The following is a 26,962-nucleotide window of genomic DNA, read 5'->3' on the forward strand; positions in this document are numbered from 1 at the left end:
TATACATATGTACATATACAGACACAAAAATATACATGTGTGCATATAGACATACCTACACATATACATATGTGCATACAGACATACACATGGGTGCATGCCTACATATATGCATACGTGCATACAGATACATACACACATACGAATATAAATACATACATATACATCTGGGGTAAAACATTTATAAGTTTGGCACATAGGAGATGAACAACAATATCCAATTTGTTTACCTTTCCTCCATTCCTGTGTCTTCCCTTTGCAAGCCCCGCCCTTCCCCCATTTCTACTTCCTGGTATTCATTTTGATAAACAGTATATTAGTTCTGAGGAGTTTCAGCTTTGGACTTCTCCCCTAAGTATACCATCCCTTAGTCAGTTTGTGTGTAAATGCATTGAGTTCTGTTTGTTGTCATGCCTAGTTGTGTTTTTAGATTTAGCTTCCACATATGCGAAAATACATGCTGTTTCTCTCTCTGAGCCTGGCTTACTTCACTTAACATGATTTGTTCTAGGCCCGCTCATTGCCCTGTAAATACACATCACATTTTCTTGACCCGCTCATGCACTGTGGGGCACCTGGGCTGTCTCCATAACTTGGCTGTTGTGACTAGTGCATCAGTGAACATGGCAAGTGTCCTTATCCTGGCTTGTATTGCTCCAGGTAGATGCCCAAGAGTGTCAGTGCTGGGGTTTGAACTCAGGCTCACTGCTCAGAATACCTGCTCAAGCAAGTGTTCTGCTTGAACCTTGCCTCCATCCCTCTTTTGCTTTGGTTTGCTTTTTGTCTAGGCTAGCCTAGGCCCTCCTATTAATGTGTTCTGCTATAGCTGGGATGGCAGGTGTATGTTGCCATGCCCAGCCCTTTTCTGTTGAGATGGAGCCTTGTAAATATTTTGCCTGATTGGGCCTGAAATCTAGATTCTTCCTCAGTCTTTTGTAGCTAAGATTACAGATGTGAGCCAGTGGTACCTGGGTCCTATGGGACTTTTATCTTTGGTTGCATTTCCAGTAGATCCCTACTACCTTTGCATTGTGATTGGCATGTAGTAAGTGCTCTGTAAATGTTTGTTGGCCGAGTGAGGGAGTGCAGGATGACTTCCAGATTTCCTGGGTTGAGCAGCTGGTAGGTAAGGCAGGTGCCTGTGTTGGGGCTCTGGAAAAGGAGCAGGTTGGACGAAGGCGAATCGGATGGTAGGCACAGTGTGTAGGCACGTCAGGAGGCAGAAAGGAATTCGATGGTAAACACCAGATGAGGGACATGTAATGAATGACATATTGTGATCATGATCTTTCATCGGTAAGGAATGAGTAATAATGCCATCACCAATGCCGGCATATAAACAAATGGATTATTTACAAAAGATACAAATAGTGGCTGCATACTGGAAAGAACATTCAACTTTCCTAATAAGAAGCAGTGGGAACCCGATCATCACGACTGTTTGCCCAGGTAGTGTATGTACAGTTGTAAATAATCATGAGGAGCTGGCTTTCCAAAGGAATTTGCAGGATGCATCCAGTGCGTGGGCGCACGTGTTCGTGTGTGTGTGTGTGTGTGCGCGTGTGTGTGGTCTCACCCTGCAGCCCAGGCTGTCCTGAGCTTGCAGTCTCGCTGCTCTGTTGGTGCGGGTGATAGAGGTGCCTGCCGAGTGAGTGGCTGGAGGGCGGCCGGGCGGCCCCGGGCGCTGAGGGTGGGGGCACTGTGAGTCTGTGGTGAACTGCCTCTTTCTGTTGTGCTTCTAGATGAAGACAGTCAGTGTGGCCCTAGTTCTGTGCCTGAACGTTGGTGTGGACCCTCCAGATGTGGTGAAGACCACACCCTGTGCACGCTTGGAATGCTGGATCGGTAAGTGCCAGCCCCTTCTGCCAGTGACCTGCTGGCGGAAATCTGAGGATTTCCTATCTTTCAGGTTATAAAATTTTACAAGTATTCATTTTTATATTGTAGTAGAAAAAGGCCTTCAAGGAAAACTGACAAAATCTTGGCTATTGGGTTCTATAATTTTTCCTTTTAAATTTGCCCCAATTATGACACATAAACTTTAAAAAACAGAATGACTGATTTCTGTGTGTGTGGCACGTGCACACGTGCACAACCCCCCCCCCCCTTTTTGTTATTGTGGGTCATAGGGCTTGAACTCAGGGCTTGGGCGCTGTTCCTGAGCTCTTTAACTCAAAGCTAGCGCTCTACCACTTGAGCCACAGCGCCACTTCTGGTTTTCTGGTGGTTAATTGACGATAAGCGTCTCAAGGACGTTCCTGCCTGGGCTGGCTTTGAACCTCGATCCTCAGATCTCAGCCTCCTGAGTAGCTAGGATGATAGGCATGAGACACTGGTGCCCGGCTGCAAATATATTTTTAGAAAAGGTAAATTGAGCCATTTTCAGCAAAGCTTCTCATCCTATACAGTGGTATTTGATGAGTGTAGGTGTGCTGGCAGCACTGCTTATGAACTCATTTGGCCTCCCCCAGACCCTGAGGGTCAACCTTGTTGCTAATTTCCATCTTAGAGCTGAGGAACCTGGGCACTGTGAGGAGGATTCTGCCCTAGGCTGTTGTGTAAGTGGGCAGTGCAGATTTAAACCTCCCCTCTCCTCTATCTCCTCCCCCTTCCTCACCCATGTCCTCCTCTCCTGTCCTCCCCTTTCTTCCCTGTCTTCCCCTTCCCTGTCCTCTCTTCTCCTCTCCACCTTTTGAGGTAGAGTCTCACTTACTGCCTGGGCATTAGTCTGAACTTCAGTCTATTTTTGTTGTAGCTAGGATGACAGGTGCATGCCATTATGGCCATCTTCACCCACATATATACATATACATACATCATGCCACACACACACATACATATACACACATACACACATCACTCACACATACAGTGCTGGCCTTGGGGCTGTGATCCCTCACTCTGTCTCCTGTGCAGTTTAGAATGACAGGTAACGGCCATCATACCCAGCTCTCCTTTAAGAAGGATTTTTCTGCTCACGTTGGCCTTCTTCATTCAGTCTTCCCAAGTATTTAGGATTTGAAGTGTGAGACACCAGTGCCTAAGCGTGATTCTAGTTTCACCACCATCCCATTTAAGATTTTCATTGTGACATTTCTACACACACACACACACACACACACACACACACACACACACGTTTCATTTTAATTGGGTTTAATCTTGTCAAGTGCTTCACCCCTGTTTATCCCCAGTCATGTTTTCTGGCTTCCCCCATCAGCATCAGTTAGTAGTGCCCAGGACTTTCATGTTGTCATGTCCATGTGTGCGTGTGAGGTACCTTGATCACGCACCTCTGCTTGTGGTCTTTGAGTGGCTGCTGTCCCGTTCTCCACAGTGCACACGCCGCCATTCTTCCCGCCAGAGCACAGGAGTTCCAGTTCCTTCACATCTTTGACAGCACTTACTCTTTTGATTGTTGTTTTTTTTTTGTTTTTGAAAATAGAATTTTATTTTTATTATTAAGGTGTTGCAAGAGGGGTTCCCATTTCATGAGTCGGGTAATGAGTGAATTTGTTCCCCCAATTTTCACCCTCCCTTGTTTTGGATTTTTTTTGGGGGGGAGGGGCTTTTGTCATGGGGCCTGAGCACTGTCCCTGGTCTGTTTTGCTCAAGGCTGGTGCTCTACCACTTTGAGCCACAGCTCCATTTCTGGTTTTCAAGTGGCTAGTTAATTGGAGATAAGAGTCTCATGGACTTTCCTGCCCAGGCTGGCTTTGAACCATGACACTCAGATTTCAGCCTCTTGAGTAGCTAGGATGACAGGTGTGAGCCACCAGTATGCCCAGCCGGCCCCTGTTTTGCTAGTTATTTTAATGAGCCACCAACACTTCAGGCTTCACGATTTTGCTGGGATCCCAGGCTCGTCATCACCATAGCTGTCTCCTCTCTGTGGAGGTGGAGTCTGGAAACTTCTTTGCCCCGCTGGCATCAAAACCATAACCTCCCATTCCCCGCTTTCCAGTAGCTGGGGTTACAGGCATGAGACACTGGCACTTTCTTTTTCTTTAATTGGTTTTACTCTTCCGAGGTAGCAGCAGTGTCTGTGTTTGGTCTCCTGAGCTGTGGTCTCAAGGAATTTTAGTATGTGTAGTGTCCTGTCACTTCAACTCTCTGGTGAGCACAAGGAACACAATGTGGCCTGTCTGTCATAGGATTGGGGTAGGTTTTTTGGTTTTTTTTTTTTTTTTTCCCAGCTTTCTATATCCTCTGCTGAAGCAGAAGTTCTCTTTGTTACTTTCACAGAAATTACGATTTTCTCTACTTAGACCTGGGCCGGGGGAGCTGTTGTTCCTGCTTGTTTGGCTGACTCACCGTCTGGCTGTCTTGAGATGGCTGTGCGCCTAGGTGTTTTTGGACAGAGCATCCTGAGCCGATGGTTCAGTGTGCGCCTGCAAGGACGCGGCCTTTCTGGGATGGGAAGGGGATCCTCAGATCTCAGCCTCCTAAGTGGTTAGGATTATAGGCTGGAGCCACAGGTGCACAGCTGTGAAGCATACGTTGGTTAATTTTTCCCAGATAGGAAGGATAGTCAAACACAAGAACAAGCACAGAACCTAATGAACAAATCTGCCCAGCAATGTCAAGACTGGCTCACAGTAAACATTCCATATCTAATAACTTTTCTTAGAGCTCTTTTTGAATTTCAGCTCAGAAACTTACTTTGATCAGCCTGGGCTGTTATTACTTTTTTCACCTGTTAAATGGGAGTGTGGACGTCAGGAACTTTTGATGTATCTGACAACACTAAGAGCTTGTGCAAGATGCTCAGGAGAAGGTAGACTGGGCTGGCAAATGGAAGGCTCTAGCCAGAGCCTCGGCGTTCAGTTAATGGTGCCAGCCACAAGTGGCTGTTGAGCACCCGGAACGCAGCCAGTCCTCACGGAGATGCACTGTAAGTGTAAAACACAAAACGAAAGAATATAAAGTGTCCTAACAAAGTGCTGATCACGTGTTGAAATGATTTTGTAGATATTAAATAATGTGTACAAATTAAACCTTGAATTTTTGATGAAAATTAATTCTGTCAGTTTCTTCCATTTTTTACTAGAAAATATAAAACCCGGTATGTGCCTCCGGTGATGTTTCTCTTGGTCAGTGCTAGATGTCGGCATCTGTGTAGCTGCGAGACTTCCCTCCACCCCCCGTGGGTCAGGCTCCTTCCTGTCCAGCTGGCATGGGCGTCACCCCTCTTCTTCAAAGGAGGAGTGACTGAGCCAGGTGCAGTGGCTCATGCTCAGAGGCCCTTGAGAGATGGAGATCTGCCGGCCGGGGCTGGCCAGCCCAGACCTCCCCGTGGCCCAACGGCCTTTGCTGTGTCTTTCTCTGTGTCAGCAGGTCCTCAGCCTCTCTGGACTGCCCTGAGGGAGTGCTTTTGAGAATTGCCACCTGCTCTCCAGTGTCTCTGGCTCGGGACTCGGCCTTTCTGGCAGCGGGCTTGCAGAAGAGTGCTGTCATAGCCTCACTGCGGTGCTCTTGGTGCCGGTGTAGGTGGTGCGAGGGCTTTCTTTCCCCGAGCTCGGTGGTTCCGAGCTTAGCTCCTGATGGAGCCTGCACTGCTGGACTGCCTTGGGAGCCGGCCTCTGTGGGAGTCTGCTGTCAGGCATCCTGAAAGTGTTCCTTTTCCTGGCCATTTCTCACTGTGCTAGCCAAGCTCTCCATCACTGAGCCCCCTCAGCCCATGCTTAACCATTTTGAAGGCACACTTGCATCTTTGCCCCGTGTATTATGACACAATAACATCCTTAATTGGGGGCCATGCTACCATTGGTTCTTGAGACAAACCTGCATTTCAGCGGATAGGTTCTGCAGATAGGTTGATAAGCAAATGCTCACGTGGAAAGCGCATGTTAAACACTGTAGCGTTGTGACAGAAGAGCTGTGAGTGGAGCTCTTTGCTCTGGGTACCTAGGTTGCCTCTGGGGAGATCAGACCTGAGTCTGGGCAAGAGCCAGTAGGGGATCAGCCCATGAGTGTCCTGAGCCCAGACAGGGCTCGCAGGCAGGTGGCAGGGGCAGGAGAGTGGAGGGATGAGTATGGAACGCTTCCTGGGGTCTGTGGCTCCTGGCGGCCTGTACTCTGGCCTGTATTTGGGATCTTTGCCCTTGGGCACGTGTTCAAAACCTTGTATTCTCGGGGCTGGGGATATAGCCTAGTGGCAAGAGTGCCTGCCTCGGATACACGAGGCCCTAGGTTCGATTCCCCAGCACCACATATACAGAAAACGGCCAGAAGCGGCGCTGTGGCTCAAGTGGCAGAGTGCTTGAGCGGGAAGAAGCCAGGGACAGTGCTCAGGCCCTGAGTCCAAGGCCCAGGACTGGCCAAAAAAAAACCAACAAAAAAAACAACCTTGTATTCTCTGCCCCACTGTGCTGGAGTCTGAGGGAGGATGGGGTGTTGCTTGCATCCTCTTCCCTTGGTCTCTTCTAGTTAGGTGTGTGTGAACCTGGAGCCCTCGATTTCGAAGCAGGTCATTCCCTGAAGTCTATTGGAAATCTGTCAGCTTCCTGGCTTTTCCATAATGGTAGAACACAGCATGGGAACTTAATTTGTTCTGTAGATACGTGGAGCAAGAAGCTTAGTGGGTTGGATAGGACCAGCTTGTGGAAGATGGTTCCTGTAGACTTTCTGCTTCTACCCACTTGCTGGCTCTTCTGTATCAGCAGAAGACAGCACAGGAACTTAGTTCTGTGAAGTGAGAAGCTTAGTGGGTTGGACAGGACCAGCTGGTAGAAGATGGTTCCTGTAGAGGTTTGGCTTCAGTATCTTTTATTGTACCACTAGGGCTGCAGGTCCTCTGACTGTTCCAGGTGGTCCTGCCTAGCTCTGTACTGCTCTGTGGCCCCTGGCTTTGTCCTTGAGCTCAGTAAGGAGCTAGGCCCTTTACTTTGTACACTACTAATTATAAAATGTAGAGCGATGATATTATGATTAATAAAATAGACTCATTATGAGCCATTTCCAATTTCAAAGTAGCCCTTCTGCCATTATATACTTTCTCAATCAAAAATTAGTCACTCAAGGTTATATAACTAATTAGTGGCAGAATCCTTGAAAGGCACACAGAGAATTTACACTCAATCTAGTAGGCAGTACTCAGTTAATAAGTCAATTAACAAATGTTTGCCAAGTGTCTACTAAATGCCAGGCACAAAGAAGTACAAAGATTCTTTGAACAATGAGTTCTGTGTTTTCTTTTGATTTTAAAATCTTTATTGAAGCGTACCCATACAGAAAATTGCACCTAAGTGTATAGTTAGGTAAAATCTCCCAGCTGATCCCACTTTGGAAAACACAGACCCAGAACGAGTTCCCCGTAGCCCAGGCGCCTGGCCTCGTCCCCTCGCGTAGCCCACGTGCCCACGCTCTTGGCAGCTTGTGTTCCAGCGCTTGTTTGCATCGGATCTGAGTGGGCACGTAGGCAGGGCACCCCTCTGGGGAGCGGGTGCTCTTCGGGAGCCTAGCAGGCGGTAGACCGCCAGGCCACAGTGCTGCCCGGAGATGACAGCATGGTGGGCGCCGGGGAGGGCAGATCTTGGGAAGGAAACTGGGCGGGGCATGGACATCAGGATATGTATATGCGAGGATGACAGGACACTGCCTTTTACAGCTGGCCGAGTGCCAGCACCATCCGTGCGCTCGGTGGCCTCGGGCCAAGTCCTCTGGGAGCTTTAGACTTCAGCTCCTCTCCCCTTAGCTCCTTTCTATGTTGTGTTCTAAGTGTGAAATGCAGAGGGTTATACAAAAATCTTAATGGCAGGAAAATTTAAAACACAAAAACAAGTTTTCCACAAATGCTAGTTACCGTTTACGTTTCCCATCCACACCCACTTCATTGTCACCTTCGCTCAGTTGACCCAGGTTCTCTCCAAACAGCAAACGCGGGCCTGGCAGCACGGGGCCGGCGTTCCTCAGGCAGACAGGACTCGCTCCGTGCGCGGCCTGTGCTCCCCACGCCCCAGACAGCTCCACGCAGGAGGGTGAGCTACACCGGCAGATATACCATGGTTGTTCGTTTCTTCTTCCCTCCCACTCATAGTCTTATTCTTCGAGGAGGAAAGCTGCAAAATTAATTGGCCTCAGGTCTTCCTGGTGGATTGGAGTTGACAGAATTGCCTGGTTGGTCCCTTCCTGTGGCAGCAGGTGCTGTGAACTGAGGCCCTGAGGGAGGGAGTGTCAGGCTCCAGTGGCTCTGCCGGTCACGCCAGCCACGCCGAGAAGGGTGCCAGCATGGGGAGGGCAGTGTGGGAGCAGGCCGGAGCCTTCCCAGCGTGCAGCGCGCAGCACGCAGTGTGCAGGAGGGTGCCTGCAGGCCTTCCCAACCTTAGGAACCTCTCTGTCGCTGTGGTGCGACTCAGCCCCGCACGCATGAGGCGCAGAGCAGGCGGTGCATGGTGGACCTCATGGGGAAGGAAGAGTGTTCCCTTGTCCGCAGATGCTGTGGGCGTGGAGGCAGGAACTCGCTGCCCCCCCCCCCCCCAGCCCTGCCATCCCCTCCCTTCCTCCCCATCCAGGTGGCCCAGCAGCCCTTTGAGTGGTTTCTTTTCTTTTCTTTTCTTTTTTTTTGCCAGTCCTGGGGCTTGAACTCAGGACCTGGACGCTGTCCCCGAGCAGCTTCTTTTTTTCCCCCTCAAGGTCAGCGCTCTACCACTTGAGCCACAGCTTCACTTCCAGCCTTTTCTGTGTATGTGGTACTGAGGAATGGAACCCAGGGCTTCATGCATGCTAGGGAAGCACTCTATCATTAAGACACATTCCCAGCCCCATGTGAGTCATTTTGACTTTCCCATGCTCTCTCTGTCCACCATCTTCTGTTTTGGAACCTCCTCCATCCCTGTCCTTGCTACTCTTGGTTCAGGTTGCAGCTCACTTGACTGAGGTTGTTTTGAGGCCCTAGGACTGTGTTCCTCCTGAACCAAAGAGGAGATTGACATCAAACTTAGCACCAGTTCCAAAGATGTTATGTAGAACCTGGTTTCCACCACTTTGCCCTCAGCCAGAGCTATTCGCCAGCTCTGGAGCCATGCATTTGTTTCCAAAAGGGTAGGGCCTCTCACTTTGAAAAGTCCTGGACAACTTCGACATACCTATGGGTGAAGGTCCCTTCCAGATAAAGAACACCAGTACTTAATTTTGTGAGTAATTTAAAAAATCGAAGTAACACACATACTCAAAAAATTAAATAGTACCAACTTCCATAATAAGAAAAGTCCTCTACCTCATCAGCTGTGGTCTCCAATTGGTTCCTTTGATTGCACTTGCTTATTTTCCAGTAGTTACAGGTTTCCGAGTTATTTCTAGATTTTCTGTGAACCTATGATGAACCTGCTTTTCTACATGTATTACAGTAGATAGATCTTCCAAATGCCATCAGACAACTTAGTTCTCAAATAATCCATTGCCCCGCTTTTGTTGTTGTTTTCACGCTGTGCTCCTGTGGGACTCCCGCCTCCCGACCCAGTACTGGGGCCTCTGGAGCCAGTCCTCACGCCTCCCTCTCTTATCTCCTGCTCCTGTTATGTTTTTTTCTTCTGTGGTTTACTTCCCAAGAAAAGGAACAGGGGACACAGCTTTTGCACACATTTACATATGCATACATGCCTCTGTTTTATTCCCTCAAAGTTGAATATTGGATTTAAATTGTTTTCTTGGAGAAGGCCTTGTGCATCGTGTCTGTTTTCATGTTGTTAGAAAGCTCAGAGCTCCCTATCCCTGATCTGTGTGTGAGCTGATTCTTGTTTTTAGCAAGGTGATTATGAAGTCTCTAGATGTGGATTTCCTTGGCTTTATCCTGTTTCTGGTTCACTGAGTTTCTTGAATCTGTAAAGTTTTATCTTTTGACAGGTTGGGGGAGTGTGTAGCGATTCTGTCTCATTCTGGGACTCCAGTGACAGGATGACAGAGCCCCAGCCTCCATCATTGCCCGCAGGTCTCTGCAGGCCCTTTTCCTGGGAGCCATTTACTGTCTACAGAGAGAAATCTTACCTTCTCCTACTAAGGTGGGATTTTACAGTGGGTGGCTGAGACACGGAGGAAGAGTAGCTGATGAGTAAGTGTGTGGATTTGTATTTGTGGATTGTACTTTTGAGAAGTGGGTGGCAATTAAACAAGGTGATGGAAAGATAATCCACACAATCCAGGAAAGCTCCAGAAGGAACACTACCAACAACGTTGGCTTGGTACACCCAGCGTTTCCATGGCTAGATTGTAAAACACAGAACATTAATATAAGGCAAAGATGGCATACGTAGCTATTAGAGCAAGGAGTGCAGAGCTGGGAGTGCAAGGAGAGAAAGGTCCTAACATGGAAATCAGGAAATAGTGATCGGGTTCACAGTGGTTGCTTCTGAGGGGAGGGGGCATGGAATAGGTGCTTCTGTTTTAAAGTCTTGTGATGCTCTGTGACTCTTCTTTTAGTGCTAGGGATTGAACCCAGGGCTTCATGTTCGCTAGGCAGTATTACTTCAGCCACATCCCAGTCCTTTCTGATTTTTTTTTTTTTGCCAGTCCTGGGGCTTGAAACCAGAGCCCGAGCACTGTCCCTTACTTGTTTTTGCTCAAGGCTAGCACTCTTGAGCCACAGCGCCACTTCTGGCCTTTTCTATATATGTGGTGCTAAGAAATCAAACCCAGGGCTTCATGTATGTGAGGCAAGCACTCTACCACTAGGCCATATTCCCAGCCCTCTCTGATTTCTTAAGCTAAAAGCCCCAGTCCCTGACTGAGGGGAGAGGTTAGGTTTGGAGAGGGGCATTAGGAGCTTCCCACATAGTTGTGATAGTAGGTATGCACCTCTGGGCCTAGCTGTGTGTTGAGGTTGCATCTGAGAGCCTTTTGCCTGCCTGTCTTCTTGATCTCTACCTCCCAAGTAGCTAGGATTACTTGTGTGAGCCAGTGGACCTGGCTCAAGGGTGGAATGAGATGTGGAAAGCCAGCACGGTTCAGTGAACCAGTATTTTCCAATTGGGCAGTGCTCTCGGACACCACACTGCCCAGTCTTCAGACTTAGGTTTCTGGAGATTTGGTGTAGCATCAGAGAAAAGAGCCACGGCTAGTTAACTTACTTACTATTTAGGATACTCCGTTTACTTCATGTGTACAGATGAAACCACAGATTGCAACGGGTGAATGTAGGCCAGATAGAAGAGTCCAGCTATCATCTTTTAACAAATATTTAAAACTTCCAAAAATGGGGGCTGAGAATGTAGCTTAGTGGTAGAGTGCTTGCCTAGCATGCGTGAAGCCCTGGGTTAGATTCTTCAGTATCACATATACAGAAAAAGAAAAAAGCCAAAAGTGGCTCTGTGGTTCAAGTGGTAGAGTGCTAGTCTTGAGCAAAAGAAGCTCAGGGACACTGCTCAGGCCCTGAGTTCAAGGCCCAGGACTGGAAAAAAAAACAAAAAAAAAGTACAGTGCTTCTTTCCTCACTAATTTTTTTGAGACCAATTATTCTTCATAATAAATATTTGTGTTGTAATGTAGTGGCCTTATTATCTCTTTTTAAAAAATGAACACAAAGGCATAGTTGCTTGGCTTTGTTTTGTTTTTTGCAACTCCTAGGGCTTGGGACTCAGGGCCTGAGCACTGTCCCTGACTTCTTTTTTTGCTCAAGGCTAGCACTCTACCACTTGAGCCACCGTACCACTTCTGGCTTTTTCTATATATGTGGCGCCGAGGAATTGAACCCATGGCTTCATGTATACGAGGCGAGTACTTTACCACTAGGCCACATTCCCAGCCCAGCCTTATTATCTTTACATGAAAGAATAAAGCAGTGTTAACTATCATGTTAGTTTCTCACACAGTAAAGGCCTGTAGATACAGGCACATAAGCACATGCTCTCTGGGCCTCAGCCATTGTAAAGAGTGGGAAGGGCTCCGGAGACCAAGTCTGAGCACTCCAGGCTCAGAACCACTGGCGTGGAAATCCACTCCTGAATAAACACGATACTGTGACATACAGTATGTTCATAAAACTGACTTCTTCTGGGAAAACTCGGAATGTAGGTGGGAATGATCGCAGTGCGCCGGCCGTCACGCTTTTCTTCCTTTGTTCCGCAGGGCTGTAGTTGAGGGGAGAGTTCCGTGTGTGCCACAGGTTCCTGTGCGCCCCCGGCCCTGTGGGCGCACAGCTCAAGCTCCCTCCAGCAGGCCTTGAGCAGGAGGGCAGGGAAAAGGCAGGGATCGTGCAAGAAAACGTCCGGGCCCGAGTGCAAACGCAGGTCCAGGATCCCGGGGCCAGTGATTGTAATAAGTAGGTGGGTACAGTAGCCTCTTGGGGCGCGGTAGCAGTCCGTGCCCCTGGTTAAATGTGGATAAGCATAAGAGACGCGTGATCTTGAGTCAGAGGCCACCGGAGGGAAGTGGAGCAGCTTTGCGAGGTGTGTTAGCACCAGGGAAGAACGTGTGTAAAAGACTCTCCTTCCCATTGCCTCCACAGATCCTCTGTCCATGGGTCCTCAGAAAGCTCTGGAAACCATCGGTGCAAATCTACAGAAGCAGTATGAAAACTGGCAGCCACGGGTAAGTCTGCTTTATTTGCTCTCTCCTCTCTGTGCAACAGGGAAACTTCAGTTCCGGGGTTTGAAGCCATCTTTGAACTCTCTGGAGAGCCTCACCTCGTATAATCTGGTGATGACACCCCTTTCCCCCGCGCACGCCTGCACCGTCTGTGTGAGAGAATGTGTCATGTTTAACGACAACTCGTGCAGTATTGTGAGTCATGTAGCCAGTAGTCTGTCTGTTTTGTGTAATTTTCTTTACGTAAAGAAAAAATATGATTAGGGTTACTCTTAAATCATGGTTTTTATTCTGCACAGGAAAATACACGTTCAATAACTTCCAAAACCACAGCCGAGGTAGTTATCTTTCTTGTGTTCAGTTTTCAAGTAGGGGAGAAGAAAAGCACAGAGCCTTCAAAGGATGACACCTATTATTATGTGCTTAGTCTTTGATTCTTTTAGGGAGCCAGTTACCAATTAGTGGGCTTTTGTTGCTTGTATCTTACAGCTTTTCTTTCTTTCCTTCCTTTTCTCAAAAGCTACATAGCATATAACTGTGTCAAATTGCCTTTAAGATCTTAGTTACTTGTGAACAACCCTAAGACCTACATCCTTTATCCTTTCTCATTAACTGGTTTGAAGATTTGATAAATTTAATAGAAAATGGGAAATTTGGAATCTTTTTGGAGAGTCTTTGAAGTTAGCTTTGTGTGAGGCCTGATTCTGGAATTATCATCCTAACTTACCTGCTAGGAAGCAGGGAAGTTAAGTATTTGGCCTCTCCTGCTTGCTCCTTTTGCTCTGCTTCTTTACTCTGGGCTGATGAATTATAGAACCTGCTTAACATTGCCTGCTTGAGATTTTGGTTTGTGGGTCATTTGTCCACACAGTGTGGAATTTAGGAATTTCTTATATATGACTTAGAATAAGAAAATGGCTAGATCTAAATTTATTCCAGCCTTTCATAGTGCCCTTAGATAATTTCTGCTGTAGCTCATGGTAGTAAGGTGACTAATTGATAGGAAACATCCCTGTGTCTTTTTGTGTTATGCACCGGCATTTCTAATTTGTGGAGACAATAATAAGGGGCCTTTGTTGTTTGGAAGACAGGTTCTCGGGCGTTTTGATATGCTTAAAGGCTTTGGTTTGTCCTTTCTCAAATCTGTTGCCCCTGTAGAGTTCATGTAAAAATTGACAGCCTTTTCCTGGGGAGTACAATGCATTTGAGGGTTGGATGAGGGCTGGGCAGATATTATGATGGTGTGTTCCTTTAAAGGAAGTTGAGGCACCTGGTATCTCAGGCAAAGATAAGCTTCTTTGAGGACCTTGAAGGTATCCAGCATTCAGCAAGACAAGACAGCGCTTAAAGGAGAGCGGGGACAGGTGGCGGTGCTGGAAGGCTGGTGTCGCCATGGAATCCCTGGAGTTGGGCCTGGGGCTTAAGACTGCTTTCATTTCTATCAGCACTGTACATACTTAAAGGAATCCTTTCCAACTTAGCTGCTTTGGCTTTTTCTGGGTTGATCTTGCTGTTTTTCTTGTTTAAGATAGGCTGTAGTCAAATACGGTCAGATCTCCTTTTAACTGCATTCTTCCTTTTAAAGAATTGTTCCATAAGAAGAGAGGGTTTCAGGTTCCATATGTTTAATGTTTTAGGATACTAATGTTATCCCCTTTGCTAGGATTTACTTTTGTTGTTGTTGTTTTTGAATGTTAGCTTTACAGCTTTAGCCTGGTAGTTGTCAGCCAGGTCACACACACCAGTGACGGTAAATGGAGTCTTCTTAGGTAGGATCTGTTATTCTCCATTTAAGTTTTTGTTGAAGGGTGGATCTCTTCCATGCTGTCTGCAAGATGCATTGTGCTGACGGCACGGCAGGAAAGGGATTCGGGACACACAGAGGATAGCGTGGCCACGCGTGGCTGGGAATGGTAGCCATCCTAGGACGACTGGCCAGTCCCTCCATGCACTTCTGTAGTCTGGAACATTGGTTCAAGTCAGTAGTTTCAATACTGAATTTACAAAATAATTTTTTGAGTGAGAGTTTGAGGACAGATGAGACTATAGGAAATGGAGATGTGGCTCAAGTGGTAGAGCACCAACCCTGAGCAGAAAGAGCTAAGCAAGAGAAAAAGACCTTGAGTTTAAGCCCTACTACCTGCTTTCTTTCAGGAAGCCAAACCAAAACAATGAATATTTTCATCTTTTTGCATGCAGACTATTGCTTCCTTTCCCCCCCCCCCCCCCCTTGTCCTGGGGCTTGAACTCAGCCTGGGCATTGTCCCTGAGCTCCTTTTTCGCTCTACCACTTGAGCCATAGTACCACTTTCAACCTTTTCCGTGATTAATTGGAGATAAGAATCTCACAGACTTTCCCACCTGGGCTGGCTTTGAACCATGATCCTCAGATCTCAGCTTCCTGAGTAGGTAGGATGACAGGTGTGAGCCACTGGTTCCTGGCTCTTGGCTTCCATTTGTTGTAAGTATCTAAAATGGTTTCCAAGCTTCCTGGCACTAACCATTAAGGGGGTTATCTTTCAGAAACAAGCCTGAGATGATGATGTCACTGATTCATCTTTGCCTGGCTTGTGATATCACAGACACGGTGTGCCACAAGTATTTGGTAATGCCACTTGCTGTGGTGCACATGGCACGCTTCTCTCTTTGTGCGGGTTGTAGGAGAGAGTAAGTTGCCCGGCATGGAGGGCAGGGTTTCTTAGTGAGTGCCTCCTTCTTACTGCTTTATAGAGCTAGCAAAAACCGCGAGGCAGTGACTGAGCTCAGATGTGTGGTGCCAGGGCCCTGGTCCCCAACTGTAAATCAGAGCCCTTGGGAGCGGTGCAAAGCCAGCCATGCGCCACATGATCGCACTCCTCAAGGCTCTCGAGTTTCCGCTGTAATAAGGAGAGGTTGCTGTGCCATCTGCAACAAAACAATAGCTACACTATTAAACTTCCTAGACCTCTGATGTAAGGACCTCTAGATCCAGTTTTCACTTCCTCTGTGGGTTTTATTGAAAGACCCACAAAGGTCAGGCAATTTGCAATGAGGTCCTTTTCATTAACGTTTGCTGAAATCAGTGCCCGGCTCCATGTTGCCATGGCAGGGGCCAGGCGGGGGTGCCCGTGGCTCTCCTGTGCAGGAGGTACGGAAGGCTGATGGCTGTCACCCTACCACTGTCACATGGTGCTTTGCAGACCACTCATTTCCTTGCCGGTGCCGGAATGCTCAGACATTTTCTCCTTCCTTTTCTGCACAAAATTAGACATTTTGATAAAGGCGATTTGGGTTCTGGAAGGAATTTGGAGAAATCATGATGATTGTTTTTATTTCCAAAGGCTGCCAGTCTCTTTATCGGCCCTGTATTTCCTTGCCTGGCTGATTGAGCCTTTTTCTAAATAATTTATCAGTTTGCCACTGGAGGAATCTTTCTTTCTTCTGGTTAAATTTAAGACTTTGCCTTATTACCTTTAGGTGCATAAATTTGTGTTCTGCAGGAGATTGGAAGAAAAACGCCAACTGTTGTTTCAGCTGAAAATGTGCAGTAAAAACTCCCCAGTTTCATCCTGAGCCTCAAGCAAAAGTTTTATTGGGAGCTGGGGATAGGAGTGCAGACAGTGTGGACTTTGTTCTTTAAGGAACTTGACCAGCAAATTGGCAAGTGTCTGGTAATTGATCTTAAGTTGCAAGTAATGAACTGTAGCTGAGAAAAAGAGCCAGCAAGGTGAACTCTACCCAGGGCCTTCTCTCCCCACAACCAGGAACAGTGGCTGGCCCTTCCACATGAGCCAACTCCAGTTCTTCTAATGGCTTCACAGTAGCACACTTGGGAATTGTGACCATTTACCATGGAAGTTGAAGAGACCTGATGAACTTGCACTCGTGTCATGTACCTGGGGTGACCACTGGCCTCGTCCGTTGTCCAGGGCATCTGTCCATCACAGGACATGCCCTCAGTGCTGTAGTCATGTTGCTGTGGGAGTCTCTTCTCACCCTGGCCAGTCATATGAGTGGTGAAGGCAGTGTGCCCTGGCCAGTGGGCACAGGGTTTCCGGGGAGCCAAGTGGTCGAGAGGCAGTTTTCAGTTGCCTGGAAGTTCTTAGATATTACTCAAGTGATATTTTATGGATTTCATTGGACAGATTTTAAATCGCAGCTTCCCTCAGTCCATTCTTCTTAGGCTACTCACAGTTGATCTGTGGTCAGGAATAAAAGGAGGTTCTTCCTATTAGGCAAACATGTTATAGAGCTTTCTGCTAAGCAGTAGACATAGGGCAAGGAACCTTTCTCCAGAAGAACCAGGCTCACAAGTAATACAAGCCATTCTCCTGTTCTGTTGTTTTTTTTTTTGTTGTTGTTGTTTTTTTTTTTTGCCAGTCCTGGGCCTTGGACTCAGGGCCTGGGCACTGTCCCTGGCTTCTTCCCACTCAAGGCTAGCACTCTGCCACTTGAGCCACAGCGCCGCTTCTGGCCGTTTTCTGTATATGTGGTGCTGGGGAATCGAACCTAGGGCCTCGTGTATCCGAGGCAGGCACTCTTGCCACTAGGCTATATCCCCAGCCCCTCCTGTTCTGTTTTAACGGCTGCCGGCCTTCCTTGACATTGGTGACAAAGCTGTAGCCTCTTGAGCTGCTTGGAATGAATGACGCTAATAAGAAAGGGTTGCAGCCATTGGCAGCCATTTTCACTTATATCTTAGATATTTAAAGACTTGCCCCCGCATTTTAGGTAAAGGTATTACTTGAAGAATTTGATCTTTTTTTTTTTTTATTGTCAGTCTTGGGGCTTGAATTCTAGGCCTTGCACGGTCCCTGAACTCCTTTTGCTCAAGGCTAGCACTCCACCGCTTGAGCCACAGCTCCACTTCCAGCTTTTTCTGTGATTAATTGGAGATAAGTCTCGTGCCTAGGCTGGCTTCCAGGGGTGATCCTCAGAGCTCAGCTGCCTTGGGCAGCTGGATACAGGTGGGAACCCCCGGCACCGGGCATGTCATTCTGTATTTCGTGTGTGCTTCTGCGTTTTATGGAGAGCAGCAGTAAGGACTTGTGGAACCTAGGCCTCCTCACCTCCATCTGGAAGTTGGCTGTTTGCTCCTATGACAACCAAGTGAGCATCTCTGACTCCAAGAGAGCTGTGAGGACCGTGAGAGGCGATCCACTCAGCCCAGGGCTGGCTGCACTCTGGGGAACCCTGGTGGTGGGTTCTTGGATCCTGCCAGACTCTTTTCCTTGAGCTGGCCATTATTTCCATGACCCATTCCTAAGCCTTGTGCCTCTGTTCAGAGGCTGGAGTTTGGGGTAAAGCAACAGATACTCGGGCTCTTAGCTTTCCTACTTGACCTCACCCTAGTGTTCTGGTTTGAATTCATACAGGATGCAGTAAAGATTTAGAATTATGTGGGTGCTGCCTTTGCATAGGCTCTTCCCAGGTAAATGTGGCAGTGTGCAAAGGAGCTAAGGTATCTTAGGACCTGGCATGTGCTCCAAAGGTGTTTGCGAAATAATCCCACGTGGACTGTTGCTGGGCAGGGGGGCTCCGGCTTGGTGCAATGATGTTTTGTCATCTGTCCCGAGTGGCAGGCGCAGTTCAGGTGGTAAGCGTGGTCCTCTAGTTGTGCTGGCGTCACCCCTGGAATGCCACCCCGATCCCATTACTTTGTCATCCTCCTGCTTTGCTGGCTTCACCTGCCAGCCAGCTTGGTCTGCAATCTTTGTGGGTCCTAAGGTTGGCCGTCTCCACCTGTGGGTTCTTGTGACAAACTGCAAAGGAGGACTCATAGCCACAGGCAGAATTGTAGATGGATGGCTCACAGGTGACACAATCCGGGATGGGTTGGGATCCGTGTGAAGCACTTTGCATCCTGTCCTCATTAAGTTCCTTTGCTGGTGTAGACAGTGTGTTCTGGCTGTCTTGGGGTTAACTGTGGTGTTTTGATGGTTTTCCGTAGCAGTTTCCTGCCTAGACATTAAGAAATACACCCATGACAAACATTTTGTTTATATTTTTGCTCTGGCCTTAATCATGCTGCATCCTTTATCTTTCCCTTCTTTTCTGTCTCTTCTTGCCTGACAGCTTTCCCAGGTACCGTGTGCAGGGAGAATTCTGATTTATGCTCCTCAGCCGAAAGGCTGCTTTGTCAGCCCTGCCCACACACTTCCTGCCTTGCCCTGTCCCCAAAGGCCATGGTGTTGGAAAAGGAGCTTAGACCATGAAAACCAGTTCATGCCAGCCTCTTTACACCATTGCAGTCCATCAGAGAGCAGACGGGCTTTACCCTCTGTCTGCCGGCCCTAGAGGATATGGTGACATGACCGATACGTTCTTTCAAAGACACAGAAGAGGGTTTGCATCCATCCCATCTGAAGGACGCCTTCCTGGGGTGCTCTGGAAGTTCATTTTCTCGGGGTGGCCCGGGAAGGGGCTCCTGCTTGTCCTCCTTGGGCAGCCGGCAGGGCTTCAGAGCCTGTATAGGATTACAGCCCCAGCAGTTTCGAAACCAATTGCCCATGAGGACCTTCTACCTTTCGGAGGCTGAAGCAGTAGCCCAGCTCTCCGCATCCATGCCGTTTACATGCCGCGGGGGCCTCCAGAATAAGCCTGAGGGCCGTGCCCACCGCTCTGCCGTGGTAAGGGTTGGAAGTGCTGACACAGCCAAAAAGCAAATGACAGATATTGGGGACGGAAAGCTGGCTCTGAGAGGGGCCCGGGGAGCGCCCATCTGCTCACCGCGTGCCGCTGTGTGCCGCTGTGAGCTGTAACGGCACGCAGCCCAACGAGAAAGTGCTGACGGGGGGCGGGGGTGGGGGGTGGGGGAGCAGCTAATAATGGATCAGATGGGACAGCGCATAAAAGTTCCTGTGGTGCCTGCTTTCATTTTTTAGGGTAGCCATATGCCACAATGGGGCTCACAAATCTGGGCATTCACCATGGCTTCTGGGCAGGTCCTCAGAAATATCAAATGTTTGTTGGTCACACATAATGGAGAATTTTTAAATTGAAATAAAATTTACATAACTAAACCCCACCATCTTAAAATGTACCTACAATTCAGAGGGTTTATTATTATTTTTATACTAGTCACCTTGTTGCACAGTTGTCTCTACTGCCTCATGCCAGAACATCTTGGTCACCCCCAAACCCTCCTGTTCCATCAGCAGTCATTCTTTCTCCCCTCCCGCTGGAACCAGAAGGCACTGATGAGCCTCCTGTGGCTGGCTGCGTCATAGAAAACCATGTGGTCGTCCGTGCCTGACTTCTTTCACTTAGGGAAGCCTTATTGCATGTGTCAGTAATTCACTCATTCTTGTTTCTTTTGGGGGGGTGGGTCGGAGGTCCTGGGGCTTGAACTCAGGATTACCTACTGTCCCTGAGCTTTTTCACTCAAAGCTAGTGTTCTACAGCTTGAACCTCAGCTCTACTTCCCGTTTTCTGGTGGTTCATTGGAGATGAGAGTCTCAAGGACTTTCCTGCCCAGGCTCGGTTTGAACTGTGATCTCAAATCTCAGCCTCCTGAGTAGCTAGGATGACAGGTGTGAGCCACCGGCACTGGACTTGCTTTTTATTTTTTATTTTTATTAGCACTACTGTATGCTATCCTTCTGGGACTCTAGTTGGTGTATTCAAGACTTTTTGACCATTCTTTTCAGTGTGTTATCTTTTTGTACTTCAGGCTGGGTGTTTTCCTCAGTCTTAGAGCTTACCACCTTCTGTCATTGCAGTCTGCTCTTTACCCACCATTGTATTCACCCCCCCCCCCCCCCCCGTGCTGGCCCTGGGGCTTGAACTCAGATCCTGAACTTTATATCCCCGAGCCTCTTTGTGTGCTCAATGCGCTCTACCATTTGAGCCACTTTCCACTTTTTCAGAGTAGTTTATTGGAGATAAAAGTCTCAAGGACTTTCCTGCCCAGGCTGCTTTGAACCTCTATCCCAGATCTCAGCCTCCAGAGTAGCTGGGACTGCAGGTGTGAGCTGTGGCGCCTGCCCTCTTGCTGTCCTTTATGTTTCAGCCTGAGCCTGCCGCCCTGGTGAGTGAGCACGGCGGGCGGTGGGCCTTGGCCGTGGCCCACTCGGTGTGATGTTGAGATCTGGGGTGACTTGGAGCGCGTGTCCTCACTCCATATCAATCTTGGGTAGATTCAGAGCAGGAGAGTAACTGGTCCTACTCGGGTGACTAGGAGGGGCACATGGGATTCATTGCTTGGAGTCAGAGCTGAGTCAAGTGAGCTCCCTCAGGCGTGCCGTGGGATCCAGCTAGGGGACCCCAGGCCACCCCTTTCTCCTGGCAAACCCCAGCTCATAGCCAAGTTTTGATTGGGAGGGCACCAACTTGTAGCTACCTCCGTAGCTTGCTTACATCCATCCTTCCTCCCTCCCTCATGCCACTGAGGGTTTCAGTTCAATTGAGAGCCTCATGAGGCAGGTGTTCCACAACTCGAGTCAAGCCCCCGCCATATTTGCTTTGGTTATTTTTCAGGTGAGGTCCCCTGTATTTTTTGCCTGGGCAGCCTGGACCGTGACCTGCCCGTTTCTGCCTTCTGCATAACTGGGATGACTGGTATTCACCACCACACAATAGCCATGAGCCATGATTCTTTCAGTTTCTTTCCCGGAAGTGTTTGGGGTTGCCGGGTGACCTGCCCTGCCCTGCCCTGATTGGTTTTGTCATTGAGGCTCCTCTGCTGCGGTCGGGAAGGGGTCTTTTTACCCTTTGCCCTCCCAGTTCTGACGGGCTCACAACAGTGCCTGCACGTGCAGCTTGCTATAGCGATAGCTTCTGAGGTTGTCATGGAGTTTTCTAGGGCTTGTATTCTGTGGTTCTGAGGTGATGGTTGTGATTAGTTGTATTACTGAACCTCCTTTGGCGTTGTTTTTTTTAATTAATTGAACATAAATTTTTTTACAAGGGGTTGTACAAAAAGGGTGCAGTTACATAGTAGGGCAGTGTGTACATTTCTTGTGATATCTTACAACCTGTTTTTCTATCCCTTGTCTAGGTCAGGTAGACATATATGCAATATACTATGTATCAAGCACATATACAGTATTCACAGACTTGGTCTCTACTGTCTCGCCCTCTCCCTTTGTTAACAGTCATATATCAGGGAGATCATGCCCCTTTGTTTTCTGTGTTCTAGGTTTGTCTCGCTCAACATTATTTGTTCGAGTTCTGACCATTTCCCTGCGAATAACAATATTTCACCATTCCTAATCGCTATGTAGTATTCCATTGTGTATAAGTACCATATTTTTTGGATCCATTCGTCTGTGGAGGGGCATCTGGGTTGTTTCCATATTTTGGCTATTGTGAATTGTGCCGCGATAAACATGGAAGTACAAATGTCTTTTTGATATCTTGGGTTTTGCTGTTTAGGATAGATGCCTAGGAGTGGTATGGCTGGGTCATAGGATAGGTCTATATTGAGCTTTTTGAGAAACCTCCATACTATTCTCCAAAGTGGTTGTACTAATTTGCACTCCCACCAACAATGGAGAAGGGTATTACTGAACCTCCTTTGGCATTTTAACCTGCGCTCTACACATACGTAGCCCATTGCCCGCACACCATCCAAGGGAACGGGGTTAGGGACACAGAAAGAAGCCCGTTCTAGGTTCTCTTTTCCAAGTTTTATCTCTCTTTTATCTCTCAAGTGTAGAGCATTCCTTTTTATATGCCATTCTACATACTCCCCGCCCCTTTTAGAGTGATTTTTCAGATGTCATTAACTCACTTTGGACAGAGTATGTTCCTGTTTCATCACCTCTCCAAACAAGGGCACTTGGCTTCCAGAAAGTCCCTCCTGCTTCTGCCTACCAGTTTCTCTTGGCCCTCTTCTGCTGTCTGTCAAGGAGGCTGCTGTTGCTGATCCCGGCCTTTACACTTGACCTTTACACCGTCTTTCCATGGTGTTGTGGGTCCCCCCGTGTGCTTAGTGGTCCCTCTCTTTATCCCTGCATGGCATCCTGTGTGGTTGAGCCAGAGTTTACCACCCAGTCTCGCAGGTGTGTGTTGTGTTCTACATTTTGGCTGTTAGGTGTGAAGCATCTGTGGGAATTTGTGTACAAGATTTTACGTGCCATATATTTTTACTTCTTTGTGTATGTGACCACAGGTCACAAGTTGTTGCATGTTTTCACTTACCCTTTAAGAAAGCAGCACTGCATTTACCAAAGCAAGGAGGTGAGGGAGAGCCTCTCGTGCCGGAGTCTTCCCGCACCTGGAGGCTGGAAGTGGAAGCAGCGGTGAAGCTTTGGCGTCTGGCCGGGTGCCTTCCTGGGGGGCGTGGTTGAACACAGGCCTTTCAGTGACTTAGTTTGGTTCTCCCCCCCCCCCCCCCGACTCATGGTTGATACTACCACTTGAGCCACATGTCCAATCCAGTTGTTGTTTTTTCCAGTTAAGCTGGACATCGAATCTTGGGGTATTTTTCCACCAAGGCTAGCCTCAAACTTCAAGCCCTAGTCTCAGCCTCTTGAGTGGCCACGAGATGACATTTAAAGCTGTCTGATGACGGTGGCTCTGTCTTCCTGAGGTGACTGATGGCTCTGGGCCTTCCCCTGCTTGTCTTCCGAGAGAATGTGTGAATGTGGCCGCCTAGGCGGGCCTCAGCGCCCTTTGCTCACCCTGTTTTGGGGGTCATTTGGGTGCCTTTGGGCGTGGTGGCTTGTACTGCTCCTTGCACGCTTCCCTGCTGCGGGGAGAGCTGGCTGCCTGGTGGGGCGGGCGGCACCGCGGCCTCCTCGGCCTCCGGAAAGGAGGGCAGGGCAGGGCACCTGTCCTTCAGTCTCCAGCTGCTGCCGTGCTCAGCAGTAGTGTATTAGCTGTGATTGTTTGTGTTCTGTTTGACTAACAAGAGAACCCGAGCATTTTCACACCCGAGTGCTGGCTGCTTCCGCCTGGGAGCCACCCGGCTACTCCTCCCGCCCCCCTGCCCCCCAGCTCCCCCAAGAAGCACTTAGTAGCACTCAGAAACCCTAGCCGTGGCCATTAGGGCTGGCTGCTGGCTAACGAGGTGGGAGCCTCTGAAGGAAGCAGGGCTGTTGGAAGCGGGCTCCATTAGAAGATGGGCGTTGATAATAAAGTGGTTATCTGCAAAGTGCCTGGGATACATTTATAGCATTTGCTTCTTTAGGAAAACCTGGGATTTTTTCTTAGAAGATGAAATACATTTTGTCATTTTAAGTCCAGAATACTAATACAGTAATTAGCATTATTCCTCGAAAAGAATACAAGAGTTTGGTTTTTCCTGGAGTTATGAAGACTTACACCTCTCCTCCCCTCTTTCCCCTGTCAGCCATGATGTTTGCAAGGGAGACGCTGTAGCGGTAATGGCGTGGCCTGGCTGGCTCCCCGCCTGCATGGGTTTGGCTGCCTTTCCTGGTCCCGCCTCCTCTAGCACCTCAGTAAGTCGGTACTGGTTGCTCTCTGAGGAGCTTGCCAGGAGCCATCGCGTGGCACACAGTTGCACAGCACTGCCACACCAAGGAGGGTCATCCCATCCGTGCTGCTGCTCTTGTTGGGGAGTGGGGGGGGGGAGAGTTACTAGGGCTTGAACTCAGGGCCTGGGCGCTGTCTCTGGCTTCTTTTTGCTCAAGGCTAGCACGCTACCACTTGAGCCACAGCGCCACGTCTGGCTTTTTCCGTGTATGTGCTACTGAGTACGCGAACCCAGGGCTTCATGCATGCTAGGCGAGCGCTCTACCACGACGCCACACTCCCACCCCCAGCTTCTTGCCTTTAAAATGTTATAAAATATTAACAGCTCTAGAAAATGACCTCCTGGGAAATGCAGAAGTGCAGCTCATCCATTACCCTCCATACATTCCTTATCCTTTCTGTCTTTGTCTCTGCAATTTGTCCCATGCGGAGACCTGCAAGGAGGGGGGACCTCTTATTTTTAGTCGCTCTCTTGAGTAGATCTTGTTTCTGTTCTGTGTCTTTCCACGTGAAGTACTAAAAACCTTGCCACTTGGTATTCCCTAAAGAAGTCACCCAGTCCAGCATTGCTTGTGCAAATGATATGTATTTCTTTTCTTCTTCCTACCATTTCCTACCTTGACAAGCCTGCTGGAGACATCAAAGATGGAGGTGAACATTAGTGCCCAGACAGTGGCAGGTGTCCTGGAGACACTTGAGAGGACTCGAGGTGCTGTGGTGCATGTAAACCAGGCTACATTTGGCGGGGGGGGGGGGGGGGGGGGCGGGGGGGAGTCCACACCCTGGTCAGTGAGCCAGCAAATTACCATCTGGTTCAGTACAACATAGTATTGGGGATTGTTTGTCAAAATGGGTCACTTCGCTAGTTGCTGTGGATAGAGAATAAGAGGCGCCCCTGACTTTGACAGACCCTCAGGCATGCCCTGGGACTCACTCCCTGACAGTGGGCGGGGATGTAAGTGTTCTGTTGGGTTCCATGACCTCAGGGAGGGCGCCCCTCTCCTCGGTTGTTTGGGAGAAGTTGGTGAATGACCGACTGGCTTAGTGTGTGGACGCTTTCTGTGAGTCACCTCACTGGAGCCACCCCAAGGACCTGCCGTTGCCAACCACACAGTGCTGCAGGGTGGCCTGTAGATGGAGGCGGTGGTGCCCGCGTGTGACCTGGCAGCATCACAGGAGAAAGGTCTGGTTTTGAGCGAGGCCGCTAACCGGCTTGGCCCCTCAGTGCTGGTCCTGCAGCCGCGCGGCCACTGGCTGTGGCCCCTCTGCCCAGCAGCCTTGTCCCTGCCTGCTTCTGCCACCTAAGCGTGTTCACCAAGATCTCCCCTCCCCCCTCCTGCCCGGCGTTTACAAGGCCGGGCTCACTGGCCGCGCTCCCTGGCTGGTACCCAGGGGGTGTACTTACTCCTAGACAGGGTGGGCCCTGGCCTCCTTCGGGGCTACATGTCAGAGAGGATGCCACCGAGGCCCCGCCCCTTGAGACTCAGCTTCTGCCTGCTGCTGCCTCGGAAAGCCAGGGATGGCCAGCCCTGCAGGGCTTCCCACCATCCATCAGAAAGAAGAGAAGGTGCTGCTTCTCCTCACGCTCTTGTGTTTCTCCTGCTGGGCCACCTGGCTGTCACTGGTGCCTGCCACCTCTTTCCCTAGGCCTTCGCGGAACGGTTGCGGCAGCACAGTGGTGCCGCCCGGGTTGAGTGCTGGTGGGGGGGGGGGGGGGATTCGGCCAGCGCTCGAGGAGGAGCAGGAGCAGCCGGCCATTTCCCTGGAAGGCAGGGAACAGTGGTGTGCGCGCCAGCTTCCCATCGTGGCACGGGGTTTCGTGAAGGACGGCTCTTCGTGGGGGAGGGCTGCAGGGAGCGCTGCTGTGGCGAGCTCTGCATCTGTCCAGCTGCCTCGCTCGGACAGCCAGGCCTGGCTTGTCCCACATGCGCATGGCGTGTGAGCGGCTGCTGGTCCTGCTGCCTAGCGGGACCAGGGGGGCCACGGGTCCTGGCCACACCCCCTGCGGCTCCTAGGGAGTGTGCGAGGCCCGGGGCCCTCGGGGGCTGACCTCCCAGCACATCCTTGCTGGAGAGAAAGGAGCGCCCATGCCTAAATGCCCACGACCCCTCTCCACCCCACAGAGCCAGGCCACGGCAGGGGGCTCAGCATCGCGGGTCCCCTCCTAGCTTCCCGCCGCACGGCAGTGTGCACAGCAGAGCTTCTGCCTCATTGGTCAGCTCTAGGCTCTCCACCCCTCCCTCACCCAAAGAATTCAGCTTTCCTTTTTTAGCCGCCACATGTAGGGCTGGCTTCTGGTGCTTCTAGGCCTGGCCTCTTATCTGGACCCAAGTTGTAAGTTTGTGTGTTTGTCACAGTCCAGAATCTCTTAGCTATCCTTTCTTCTTTTTTTCTCTTTCTGTTTCCTTCCCTGCCTCTCTGCCTCCTTTTCTCTTTCTTGATTTGAACTCAGGGCCTTGTGCTTGCTAGGCAGGGGCCTGACCGCCTGAACCACACCCCTAGCCCTTCATGTAAGTATCTTTACAGTCATCATGTCTGAGTGGAATTCTTCCCTTAACTAGAGGCTTCATTCATGTCCAGAAGCCAGGGCTCTTGTCTGACAGATGGGCGCTGTCCCCTGGGGACCAGAGCCAGGCCTCTGGATTCCTGTTCACCACAAGGACGTTTCCCCTGACAGTGACAGTTTCTTGTCACACCACCTTTAAAATGTTCCTCCTTCCTGTCACCGTGTGCACAGCCACTAAGCCCTGCAAGCTCCTTGCTGTGTCTCCAGGAGTTGCCCTTCCTCTCTGTCCCCCTCTTGGGCCCGCCCTGGTCCTCCTGCTTGAGGCCTGTGTTGCCTGTGTGTGGTCTAACTTCCAGACCACCCGCCCTCCGGAGCATAGCTGCTGGTGCTTCGGCGGAATGTGTGGCGATGTCTTGCTCCTGTTCTACTCAGTCCTTTCATTTGATTGATTTTAAATCACAGGTAACACATTGTGTAGCCTCCGTGGTCTGGTGCTTGGTGTCTGTCCCCGTGGCAGGC

General features: G+C 49.4%; 1 protein-coding gene across 2 annotated transcripts in view; it reads left to right on the top strand.

Moving 5' to 3' along the window:
- Positions 1–26,962, top strand: part of Rptor (regulatory associated protein of MTOR complex 1) — a 270,069-nt gene that overhangs the window by 65,361 nt on the left and 177,746 nt on the right. The window contains exons 2-3 of one of the 2 annotated variants that reach the window (XM_048366647.1): positions 1,743–1,845; positions 12,440–12,522. In XM_048366647.1, coding sequence (XP_048222604.1) covers positions 1,743–1,845; positions 12,440–12,522 — 186 coding nt within the window. The remainder of the gene's footprint in view (positions 1–1,742; positions 1,846–12,439; positions 12,523–26,962) is intronic. The other variant, XM_048366648.1, reaches the window with a different exon arrangement.

Source organism: Perognathus longimembris, chromosome 17 (assembly GCF_023159225.1).
Source record: "Perognathus longimembris pacificus isolate PPM17 chromosome 17, ASM2315922v1, whole genome shotgun sequence".
Lineage (NCBI taxonomy): Eukaryota > Metazoa > Chordata > Mammalia > Rodentia > Heteromyidae > Perognathus > Perognathus longimembris.